The sequence below is a fragment of the Lepisosteus platostomus genome, chromosome 14 (assembly GCF_059453375.1).
Source record: "Lepisosteus platostomus isolate fLepPlt1 chromosome 14, fLepPlt1.hap1, whole genome shotgun sequence".
NCBI classification, from domain to species: domain Eukaryota; kingdom Metazoa; phylum Chordata; class Actinopteri; order Semionotiformes; family Lepisosteidae; genus Lepisosteus; species Lepisosteus platostomus.
The window spans coordinates 35,996,695-36,009,599 of record NC_142624.1 but is presented as its reverse complement, the minus strand read 5'-3'; the positions used below and the strand labels follow the sequence as shown (position 1 = coordinate 36,009,599).

The following is a 12,905-nucleotide window of genomic DNA, read 5'->3' as shown; positions in this document are numbered from 1 at the left end:
TCTGAATTGCACATTATAATTGTATTGATTGCCACTCTTTGGAGCACTAGGCATGCTGGGAGAAATCACTTGATAAAGGGAGCAGAAATGATAAAGTTTAATAGAAACCTGATCAAAACTTCCATTGCAATAATTATATCAAATCTGCTATAGCTTTACACTCTGAAGATGAAAAGAAAGTTTTCTTTACCAGCTGTTGCTTTTGAATTCCCCAGGACGCATACTGTAACGCTGAATCTGGTACCTCAGGAGGGTTCAGAGGCACAATCTCCCTTGAGTTTCAACAACAGAAAGAAATGACACTTAGAAAACATATGACCTGTTATATGCTTTTGCATGTTACTTTGTATTTCAGATACATACCTTGTATGCAGGTCATATACTGAATATGAAGCTGTAAAGGAGTACTTGTAAACCTAGAAAACAAAAGCAGAACTAATTAAATTAATTATTTTTCTGTTTTTAATACTTCAACATTTTTAGGCCTGTATCATATTACAATAAGAAAAAAACTATTAGTGAGAAAGGAACTAGCACTGTGTAAAATATAAGCTTATACAGTACAGTATGTTCACATTGTTGGTAATTCATATCTTTTCATATCATGCTATGATACTGTAATAATATTTTCAAAAAGTGTATTGCTTTAAAATAGGTACTACTGTACTGTATGTCTGCCTTGTGTGAAAGCTGTGATTAGTGGAACTTTTAGATAACACAAAACTATACCATGTAAACTGTATTAGAATAAAACACGCAGCCTATATTCAAAGAACTGAATCTGGTTTATCCTACCAAACAGCTTGGCCTCTAGACTATACCATAATTAGTATAATTTCAGCAAACTGTAGTTGTAAGCACACCACTTAGATTTGTATTTCCAATGTGTTGAATAAGATTATTTGTTAGTTCATACAAATTAACAGGTTGCCGGTTCAGTAATAATTAGTCATATTAATTATTGTTAGGAGTTGTAATAACTATTGACAAGAAAACATATCAACATGAATGTGAAAAAAATTGAGAAAAAAAAAGCTTAAGAAAGATGTTCATCAGTCAGGTGAGTCGATAATATTGCACAAGCACAGCCTAGATTCGCTTGGTAATCAGGAGCTGAGACTGAATGTGCATGTTAATATAGAAAAGACAACAACCAAGCACATATTAAAACATACAATAAAAATGATCATCACAGACCTCGAAGGAGTTCAATTACCCATGGAGATGATGGGTCCTTGACTGATGTACCTGTCTCTCAGTGCTCAATCTTAATTTGAAATCTCAAGGGAACTCCAGTGTCTTTCAGGGAAAGGAAATAAAGCAATCGTATTATGATAAGTTATCTGTCAGAGAATGGCAGGGGGAGGCATCCTCTATAGTCAATTTGATGTACAGCTCTGCAATGCCCTGCCTTTTTGATAAAACTGTCATAGTAGATCTGAAAAGCTGATTGCTGTACAGATAAAAGAGGTAAAGATCTCTGAGCGTAAACGTTGCCTCCTTTCAGCGCTGCACTATAACAAAAGCATCTTGTTAGATTTTAAATTATTTTTGTCACTGGAGTATTTATAGGTCCACCAGACATACAGTATAGGGTCTACATTATATGCAGGGAACCCTTAGAGTTATTTCCTGCTTAGAATTCTGATGCTGTAGCAAATATGAAAACAGGATGAAGTTATCAGATTAGTCAGGAACTTGGCACTTTCAGCAGCTTTTACAAAGAAAATAGCCCAAGTGCTGTACAACTTTAGATGTTCTATTTGCAGGTACGTCTGCTGGCAAGCTGATGCATCTGATATAATTGATACAATTATTACCCCCGCCCACCAGGGCTAATTTTCCTAGGAACCTATTAACCTATTAATACTGTGGCTAAGGATCTGCGCCTGTTGCTGGAAGGTTGCCGGTTCAAATCCAGCGGCCTGCAGAGGAATCCTACTCCTTAACCCAATTTGCTCCAGGAGCGCCATATAAATGGCTGACCCTGAGCTCTGACTCCAAGCTTCTCTCTCCCCATCTGTGCGTCTCATGAAGAGCAAGCTGGGGTATGCGAAAAGACAAATTACTAATGCAAGAAATTGTATATGGCTCATAAAGTGATCTTATTTAATCTTAACCTACCTGTATGTCTTCGCATTGAGGGAGCAAACAGGGAGAACATTCAAACTCCAGACTTATAGCATAACATACCATGTAAAACATCCTTATGTTCCCTACATAATACACACACTTGCATACCAAAAGAATTGTAAACCAGAAATGAAATATTAGTTTTTATGTTGTTCTTTGATATTTTACTCATGGCCTACCCTTTTCTACAGATTCAAAGGACTTTGTAGCGGCCCTTTTTACAGATGTGTTTCTGCCGCTTTGCCTTAAGAAGTTCAGCGCTTACAAAGCATTTGTATTTTTAGCAGTTACTATCTCCCAAAAAATGAAAATAATATTTTAGATCTCTAGAACAGCCCTTAGGAATTCTAATCAGCAAAAAGCGCTGTATCTGATTAAGACGTACATCTTAAAAATTCCAATATTAAAGTTCTGTATGGGCAAGAACTGTTTGTGGTCATGTATTCTATGTCTTTTAATATACACTGTATGCATACTGTATTTATACCAGGCAGGACAGTGGCATGGCTGCTACATCACAGCCACAGTACAAAGTCCTGAGTTTGTTTCCCATCTGGCGCTTCTTCCTGATTGGATTTTCCATGTACTCCTCATGTTTCCATGGGCTGTACTGGGTGCTTCAATTTCTTCGTACTTCCCCAAAACAAACACGTGCTAAATCATTCCCAAGAGAAAGAGAGCTAGCATACACATTATTTCCAATTGTAAACTGTATGAGGTGGGTGGCATTGCTTTCCTATACTGAAAAGAGATTTGACTGACAAACATTTATATTGATGTTATATTGATATACTGTATACATAAAGCATCCCCATTGCCCCAAATTAAACAAAGGGAAAGGAAAAACAGGCTACAAAATGGTTGTTATCAAGAGGTACAGTACCATTGTTTTATGATACTTTTATTTTCTACTGCTGGCATTTAAAGGAGAACTGCAGATCCAATTTCTCAGACCCCGTTATTAAATCTCAGTAACAAGATAATTGATGTTATAGAAAAATACACATTTTGAATTAAGCACCAAACTGCAAACTATGTGAAAGTGCTGTAAGTCGCCATGTTGACACGACTCGCATTCGAGTTCCAACAAATGGCCATTAATGTGGCCCTTCCCACTCACTAGTTTCCATTATGAATAATGTAATGTAATGTGCAAGTGTATAAATACAGGTTGTGCAGCAGGCATTTCACCACAGAAATGTTCCAACTTGATGTCTGCATGCAGATTTAACAAGTAGGATTTGTCAGCAGTGTTGAAATCGAAAGCAATATTTGCTTACAGTGGAAGTTTTGTTGCCTCGTTCTGAATTGCATAACACGGCACTGCACAGATGTTGTCTATTTTGTGATGTGAATTGGAGGTTTTACAGGTTACTGTGCACACTTTACTGTCACTGTGGCTTGAAATTCTGATTCTTTTTAACCCCGAAACCTGAAAATAGTATTGAGTTCCCCTATATTGGATATACAGTAGGATTTTTCAAGTAAATTAGCAAACGTGGACATTTTTGAGCAATGTACATTTAAAATATTTTTAAAAGTTAAATAAAAAGTTTAAATTAATTACCTTTACACTAGAAATTGCCTATACATATGCAATTTAAATTTTTCCATAGATTAACTTCAGAAGCGTTCACATAAGCATTTTATCAAGTTATATGCAGAGTGCATGGTTTCAACCCCTATTACAGAAATCTATATGACAATTATCAGACCATATTTCTTACAATAATGATTTGTAATAAGACTTTATAAAATGAAATTTATGGATGCAGTTGCCTTCATGCAACCCTGTAACTGGTCAGCTGGAATGATAAGACTAAGAAAACAAAAACATGCTGCCCATGAAATTGACTACATTTGCATGTACAGTAGTTCAAACAAGATCTATACTTTTACAGGGGGAAAATGTTTTATAGTTTCCTATAAAAGAAATTAAATTATGAGTTCCTTTCTTTGCAAACTGTGCAGAAAGAGAGGAAAGACAACTTAATGAAAGCAGTCTTTCTCAAAGGTGACTACAATAAAATGCTGTTTCTGTATTCGCCTGCATGTAGCCACTAAAGTGCAGGCTGAATTACTATGAGACAAATTAAATATGAGAAAAGCATTAATAGGAGGTTTTATAAATGTCCTGTTGATCACATTGTTAAAGATTAAGCTTTATTTAGTATCCTATTTTATCCTAGACCAACAGAACCTATTTTACATTCCACATACTACTGATTATTCCATTTATCTTTATATAACTCACGGACTCCCCCATCCTTATGAAAACAACAAGCAAGAACACAAGATTGTATTAACCTTCTTTTCACTAAATAATATTCCAATGTTAATAATTCATGTTCATCTGTGTAGTATAAGAATCTTCTTTTGCCAAAACAGCCCATTGGTCAGATTTTGCAATCTAACTCTGTAACCTTATGAGTTTTCAATCCAGTCTTTGACAACCTTGTGATTTCTAAATGTTAATAGTTACTGTGTAGAAATCTTTCCCCTAAATTTCATGTATTGAAGGCAAGACAGAGTACAGTGCAGCACTCTACGGTTGTTTTAGGAGTATAAGGCATGAGCTTCAAGTGGATTTAACTGCAGCTTTTCACTTACAGTACATTTAATATTAAACTGGAAAGATGAGCTGACTAAAAAGAAGCACAGCTCTCTGAGCTTCTGTTCATTTGTTCTACAAGTACGACATGCTAATCCCATTTTATGAGGCACAAACTCACTGCCTGTTTTCTTTATGGCTTGTCCTAGTAAGGAGAAAATTAATAACTTCCATGGGAACCTAAGGAAAGCTCACATTCGACAGAATCTCCACTGCAGGATCAAGAGATACCGTCGATTTTTATTTATTTTTTATCCTCTCTAGAAAAATGTCCTTTTAAAATGAAGTGTATAGATGGATAAATGCAGCAGTCGTGAGAATAATCGCAATGAAATTTGCTATTAACATTTATCCTCATCCTTATTTTCTCCACTCTCTTCTCATCAGAATACGTGTTAGCTATCACAACTTGACACAATTCCTGATCTCAGCCCTCACACCGCTGCAGGATGAGGTTGACAGAACATGACAACAAAGACTGCAACAACATACTGTGAATATGCCTTGGGAGACTAAAACCGATCAAGTGAAAACGGGCAATAAAACTGTCGTTCGGCAGGAAGGAAGCCTTGGGGATGCGAGACTGTGATTGCCAATGGGGAAACATTCACCCACAGGAACTACAACTAAACACACCCCCTCTGGTGCTGTCAGGAAGTTCGGCTAATTCTCCTCCGTATCAAACAAAAACACGTCAAGGTCTCCATTCTTGCTTACTTCCACCTTACCAGCCAGCAGCCACGCCACCCTGCAACTCACAGCTGGCAGCCCACTGAAGCTCAGCAGGAAGGAGTCTGGTTAGTATTCGGATGGAAAAACTAAGGTTGCTGCTGGAAGTGTTGTTAGCGTGGGCACTATATAGGCCACTGATGGGGACACTATACAGTAAAATAAAAGCCTCTGTCCTTCAGACGAGACATAAAATCCCAGGGCGTTTCTCGAAAAGAGTAGGGGGTGTTACCCAGGGTTCCTGGTCAAATTTCCCCCTGGCCTTTACCAATCATGGCCTTCTAATAATCCCCATCTCTGAACTGGCCTCATCACTCTGTTCTCCTCCCCACTGAGAGCTGGTGTATGAGGAGTGTACTGGAGCATTAAGCTGGTGTCGCACCGGTAGTGGTGGAGGTGAGTCCCCATTACCTGTAAAGTGCTTTGAGAGGAGTGTCCAGAAAAGCACTATAGAAGCATAAGGAATTGTTACTACTACTACTGTTACTACTACTACTGTTACTACTACTACTACAGCCTTCATTAAATTGTGTAGGTGATCCCACAGTTGTGATGGCCAAAGTATATAGAAGTGTCTAAAATAATTTTGTGTGTGGAGTATTTCATAGTCTATTGTGTCAATCAACATAAATAGAAAGACCACAGAGTGGCACAGTGCTTAGCATTGCTGCCTTGCAGCTCTGAGGACCTGGCTTCAATTCTGGACCTTCCCTGCGACCCAGAATTGAAAGAAACAGTAAGTGAGTGTATGGATGGAAAAAGACTGAAAGACTGCGTGGTCTTACAGAAGATACCTATGGCCATATACTGTAGAATATGGATTACGAGATAATGTGTATATAAAGTACTGAATGTAAAAAAATAATACTGGACTAGCACAAAGAAATACTGAATATCAATAGAAGCAGACACAGTAAAATCCAAACTCATCAGAGAATATGGACTTTGTAAGACTTAAAGGCGAAGGTTTAAGAAGGAACAAATGATGGTCTATAGTGACATTGAGTCCAGTAATGAAGGTTTGAAAAGAACTGAAACTAACAATGGACCAAGAATTGACATTCTTCTTTAATAATCATATCTGATTCTCAATCCTGGTGAAACATTTTATACAGTACAATATACTACTGTAGTTACACAATTATTTAACAGTAGAATAGGTATTTGTTAGTGACGGAAACAGCACAAGCTTGCATATACTGTATTATTTTCCAATGTTATTAATATTTTTTCTGTATCTTACTATTATTCTGAGGGTAAACTACACAATACTCTATGGAAAATCCTGTTTTACAGAATGAATCTGACCATGTCTCATTCCGTAAAATGAGATTTTACTGTATTCCCTTCCCCTTTTCTAACATTTTTTACTATTTATGCACAGTTATGCACAGGTGATAGAATGCTGCAGGAGATGTGTTTAAAACTAGTTTTAAAGCATGCAGTTCTTCTCATTCAAAGATGTCTGCACTGTGGAGAGTAACAGGAGCTGCTAAGCTGGCGTGCTCATTATAACCAGCTATGGGTATAGTTCCTTGTAAGCGTCTCATCTTAGATTCCTTAGATGCAGACTCCTATTGTTTTAAAAGAGGACATACAAGAAGGCCTTTCTGGATTTGATCAGAATTGTTTAATGTGATCTATCACATTATTTTAAATAAAACAAGCAGCATTCTTCCAAATTTTGCTAAGGTAAACAGCTGCATGTCATTGTCCTTTTTCATAGCCATAGAAAACTTGTCTATTACTGGAAATGACTGGATATTACCGGCACTGTCCTCAATAGAAGGTATTAGACAGCAGTAATATGTCTTTCTACCGAGTTTAAATCAGGGAGATGCCTTAGAAGACAATGACCGATTGCACAGCAAATGTTGCATTCTTATTCAATATACAAAAATACCCTAATCTTTAATATTTTATTAGGTTAAAGACAGAAAGCCTCTTTCACAGAAAGCTTTTGGCAAAGAATAAAAAGGTAAAGTGTTTTTGCAGAGCTTCACTAGTCACTGATGTAGATGGCTGTAGCAGCTTTCTGCCTTTAGGAAAGACTGGGACCTCCTGCAAATAGGTTGTAAGAACTCACCACTAGGTTAGAAAAGGCAACGTATGGTTTTATGGAGAAATGCTAGGATTTCATAGCCTCACAGTGAATTTAGGCAGGTTATTGGAGTCAAACACATCATTTACACCTGGCCTTTTCCTGTATTACTTCAGTGGTTTAAATTTAACTTCATTTTACACTCTCTCTTCTGTTACTCCATGTTGTTCTGTATCTTCTGTGGCCCTTCAATGTTCACAGACTGTTCAACCAATACATGGTGAGATGCACACAATTTACAGTATATTAGGTATTCAAATCGTTTAAAAGCATGGAAGAGCCGAGTCACCCCTTGAGATAACATCTTAGTCCACAAACTCAAAGGACAGTATTTAGAAAAGACAGACTCATGACAGAGTGGAAACAAGGATCGTCGTGTAATCTGTTGAGGACATTAGAAAGGTTCAAAACAAGAGACTCATCTAGACTGTTTGGTAGTAGAAGTTAATTGATCGAAGATATCTCATTCAAAGAAGTCAAGTTATTGGCTCCGGCAACATGGCTGGGAACCTATTTCCAGACTCCACGACACTTTCTGTAAAGAAGTGCCTCCTGTACTCAGGATAATTAGGCACGGTCAAGATGAGGATTATATGAAATGTTTTATTGCCAAGGCAGATAAACAAGTAATGCCATCATGGAGACCCCCCACCTCCCCACAATTTCATAGCCTTTCACGTATTTGGAAAAATGTGCTTAGAAGCTGTTTCACCCTGGTCTACAAGAAGTGGCCAGACTCCCTGGCACCATCTTTAATACAAATTGCCTGCACTCACTTACAGTATCTATATTAGAGATACAGAACTGGACATGTGATGGAGGACAGAAGTCCTTATTGGGGTGCAGCCTAGGATACTTCTTTCTTTTCCTCCGAGAACAGGAAACAGTTCAAATCCCGCAGCCGGCAGAGGAATCCTACTCCGTTGGGCTCCTGAGCAAGGCCCTTAACCACAACTGCTCCAGGGGCGCTGTACAATGGCTGACCCTGCGCTCAGACCCTCAGCTTCTCTCCCTGTCTGTTTGTCTGTGTCTCGTGAACAGCAAGCTGGGGTATGCGAAAAGACAAATTCCTAATGCAAGAAATTGTAAAGGGTTAATAAAGTAATGTTAATTAATAAAACCAACGAATCCGTTTTTAACTTGCACAAGCTGTAGCGCAACACCATACCAGCAGTTTCAACTGAAGATTGCACTTGACCTCGTCATAGATGCAATTTACTGCTGATTCAGAATGATCCTGAATTTCCTCTCAGTCTGCTGTTTGCAAGTCTAAAGGAAACTAAAAGTCCTATTTTATGAGGCTGGGTGACAATTGGTAAAACCTCATAACAGAATTTTTGGATTCATCTGCAGACAATGTTTTATTGAAAGAACTACTGTACAGCTAGATTACATTTTTGAGGGCAAAAACTGACTAAATGTTGATACCTTTTCCTGCCTCCAATATGTGTTTGATTACTCTTTCTTTTCTTGTTCATCAAGAGTTTTCAATCCCTTGTTTGCTTGTCACATATCTGTTGTAATTTAGTCTGTGTCTTGTTCTGTTTTAAAAAGTCAATAAAGATTGGATCAAGAAAATGACAGAAGAACTGGTTGCAAGAATAGTGTATGTCCCACGTTAATTTTTTGTTTAACTGAACTGGCCTCTCACAAAGCTGAAGAGCAAGTGTTCAATAACTTTGAATCACAAATAACTCAATGCATTACAACTGCATTTATTCTAAAACCTTATCCATAGAAAACAATGAATTTGAAAGCATGTTAAGACATTTGCAACAGCAAGGAAAAACCTTAGAAATATTAGTACTGTGATATATTGGTGAGCATTGAGCATTGTGTGTTGGTGTATACATATAAAGCAAACAAAACTGTGGGCGAAGCACAGGCAAGCAATACTAGATAAAGCATCCAAGACAAAAAATGTTACAGTAAAAGCCAATGAAGGTAATCATTACTTTACAGACAGCAATAAATCACAAATTGTACTTGGTTCTCTCTCTCCAATTTGCCAAAGGCTACAGTAACATTGTTATTAAATAATTCAGAAGAGATGTGTCCTCATGCCAGGGCTATTACATTTCCACTGTAAAGATGAGGAAAAGCAATTAAGCCTTAATATATGAAGAAATGAGGGATGAGCTGACCTGAATCTCTGAGTCAACGAGATCTTGTCCCACTTGGTTCAGGGACCCAAAATAGAACACAAGCTATTTTTCATTCATTAGCCATCAAGCATTGATCAACTTCAGCTACAAGGCAATGATTAATAGCTCTTCTCATCAGACATGTCATTTAATTAAATGATGACGTAATGTGAAATGGCATTCCATTCAGCAAAAAGGGAGGTGATCTTTCATGGTAAAAACAATGCATTCTGTTAAATTGACTAGACTGATATGGTTTTAATCTGTTCTATAGTTCTGCATTTCAGGATATTATTATTATTACTACCATCATTGCTGTTGTTGTACAAAGGAGATAATTAAGAATAGGGGCTTTTAATGTAGAACCAGAAACAAATTAAACAAACACTTAAGCTATATCAAAGCTCCATCACAAAAAAAATGTATTCTTTTTAAGTCTTGTACTTAAATCTTTATTACAAAACCTCTGCTTTAAAGCTTGCCTGCATGACACTTTAAAGTAGCAAAAAATGTTTGTTATAAACACACATTCAGATCAATAAAACAAAAAAAGAAAGAAGTAGACAGTTAATATGCAAGAAAAATAGTAAAATCATAGTAAAAGACTCCTGTTTCTGTAATGTTCCTTGGTCAGGTATGAAGATGTCAAGAAAAGACTCAATCCTGAATACTAAGGAGCTTTCAAAGCCAGTCAAGATAAAGTCATTGAAAAATCAGAAGGGCACAAAAAACTTTGAAGTCTCTGAATGTCCCTCTGAGCAGTGTATTCAATAATCTAGAAACAGAAGGTGCATCGCACCACACATTGTACCTTCAGACTAGGCAGCTGGGCAAGGAATAAACTCATGGGGGAAGCCAATGCGAGTCCAACAGCAACTCTGGAAAAGCTACTGAGGTCAATGGGAAGGAGGGAGAAAATGTGTATCAGTCATCAATATCCCAGTCACTCCACAACTGGGGCGTGTTTGAGTGGGAAACCTTTTTCATATCCTGCACCGAGTTTGGAACAAAGCATCTTTGTTATGCTGCAGAAATGTGGCAAAGGGTGTTGAAACGTTTTTGTCTAAATATTGTACCAGGTGCTGGCGCAGACTCAACACAGCAAACCTCCCAGTCTACACCATCCCTACAGTCAAGCATGGTGGTGGCAGCATCAGGCTATGGGGCTACTTCTCTACAGGGACTGGAAATCTAGTTCGGACTGAAGGAGAAACAGACTGAGCAAATAGTTAAAGTAAAAGAACAGGCAAATAGTAAAAAAAAAACAGGTGTGCAAAGTTAGAAGAGATTTACCCAGAAAGGTATGCAGATATAATTATTATATTATTATTATCTTGCCAAAGATACTGTACATCCAATAAATATTGAGTTCACAGTATTGAATATTAATGTAATCAACATTTCATTTTTTTATCAGTTTTTGCTGACATTTACAGTAACTTCCTTTCAGTTCTTCATTTTGATCATTCAGGTTTTGAATAAAATATGAATTTAAAAATGCAGAATAATTTCACGAAATGGGACTCCATAAGAAGGGTCTGATTACTCAGGCACTGTATATACTGTACAGTATGTGAGTGTGGAAAGAGTTATTAACAGTATTTATTTAGAATGACAATTTACTAAAATAAACAAAGAAACATTCATACCCTGTATTGTTTTATGTGATAATGCCTTAAAACTATTCTAAAAAAGATTGAAATGTTTTCAGAGACCTATAACCTCCAGAACAAAATTCAATGAATATACAATATGTACAGTACATTTACAAGAGATTCAGCCTTGCCAATGGAATAAAGTAATATGTCTGTCTCTGTGGGTGCACCAGAAAGACCAATAATTCACTGCAGTTAGTCGATAGTACTGTAATAATACACTAGGAATAACATGATACATCAAAAGACAAATGTTCTCCAAAAAGCCTAAACCTAATTATGGCTAGAAATGTGTGATTAACCATTGTGCAGCATCCTGTAGTAATGGCCATGGACTGATTCAGGTAATCAAAAGAGAACAAGTCTACTGAGTAACAAAATGATTGAAATGAAGTGTTCAAGTGCTAAATCAACGTGCCTGTTCCACCTCTGCCCACAGGAATACTTCGTGTACATTCCACCACAGAGAGAGGTCCTGAGCCAAACTGTTAAACACAATTTTCCTGTGTGACAATTTAACTATGTTTTGCAACTACAGCACGTTACAAGAGCAAAGCCAAAACTTCATTCGGTAGAGTTTCTTACACTACGTCTGGCTAGCACCTGCAGGGTAAACATCTGTGTACTGCAGTACTCTGTGTAGAGATAATAAAAAGAGAAAGGAAAATCATGCATGATGATCCAGTATTGAATGCATTTATTAAACTGTTAATGCATGATCTACTCTATATGCTGCTTTTATGAACTCAAAGATGACCTTACTACTGTCTAGTCACGCTTCTCTCTGCATAATTAATCTCTCCTCTCCAATTTCACAATTAATATTTTAAATAGTCCTGTGATAATAGATGATACTGCTGCATTTGAAAATCTTCATTCACATTATCGCATCCTGATGATGCCCATAACCTTCTATAATTTGGTGTTTTGAAACACTGTTTCAAAGATACTGTCTTAACATGATTGTTCAGTCTTTAAGTATTATCATGCTCTTATTCAGGTAAGAATATATATACTGTACTGTACTCTGTATACTATATTCATCCTAATCCACAGTTTATTATTTTGAAATCTATCCTCATATTAAAAATGGTAGGTTACCTCAGAATGCATTTTTTGGGGTAGCACAATAATTAGCATAGCCAACAACGTAAGAGTGCTCATTGAGTTATGAGTGAAAATTTTAAAATACACAGGACCTGATAAGAGTAGCATTAGAGGAGCAGATCCATGTTGAAATGTCAGTCTCATATCCTATTTGGATAATGGAGGGCAAATACGTTTTAGTGAGGTATTGTATAACATTTATTTGGTTCAGCCACAGCTAACCTGAATAACCCTAAGAAAAGGTCTTGATACTGTAAATGTCAATTAGCCTAGGTTTTCTGTCTTATAAACTGTAGATTTAACCAATATGTTGCAACATGCTATACTTGTTAATTTAATAAGTAGTTTCATTCATACTAATTAACACACAGTGTTAAAAATATATTTTAATTGATAAGTTCAATGTTGGATACAATGTACAGTAT

General features: G+C 36.8%; 1 protein-coding gene across 2 annotated transcripts in view; it reads right to left on the bottom strand.

The window, feature by feature from the left end:
• LOC148649407 (inactive dipeptidyl peptidase 10-like) overlaps positions 1-12,905 on the bottom strand; it is a 123,316-nt gene that overhangs the window by 25,044 nt on the left and 85,367 nt on the right. For both annotated transcript variants that reach the window (XR_015926346.1, XM_088606021.1), the window contains exons 6-7: positions 364-416; positions 191-272 (exon numbers count right to left, since the gene is read on the bottom strand). Coding sequence is in view for 1 of the 2 variants with exons in the window: in XM_088606021.1 (XP_088462147.1) it covers positions 191-272; positions 364-416 (135 nt within the window). In the remaining variant the exon portion in view is untranslated. The remainder of the gene's footprint in view (positions 1-190; positions 273-363; positions 417-12,905) is intronic.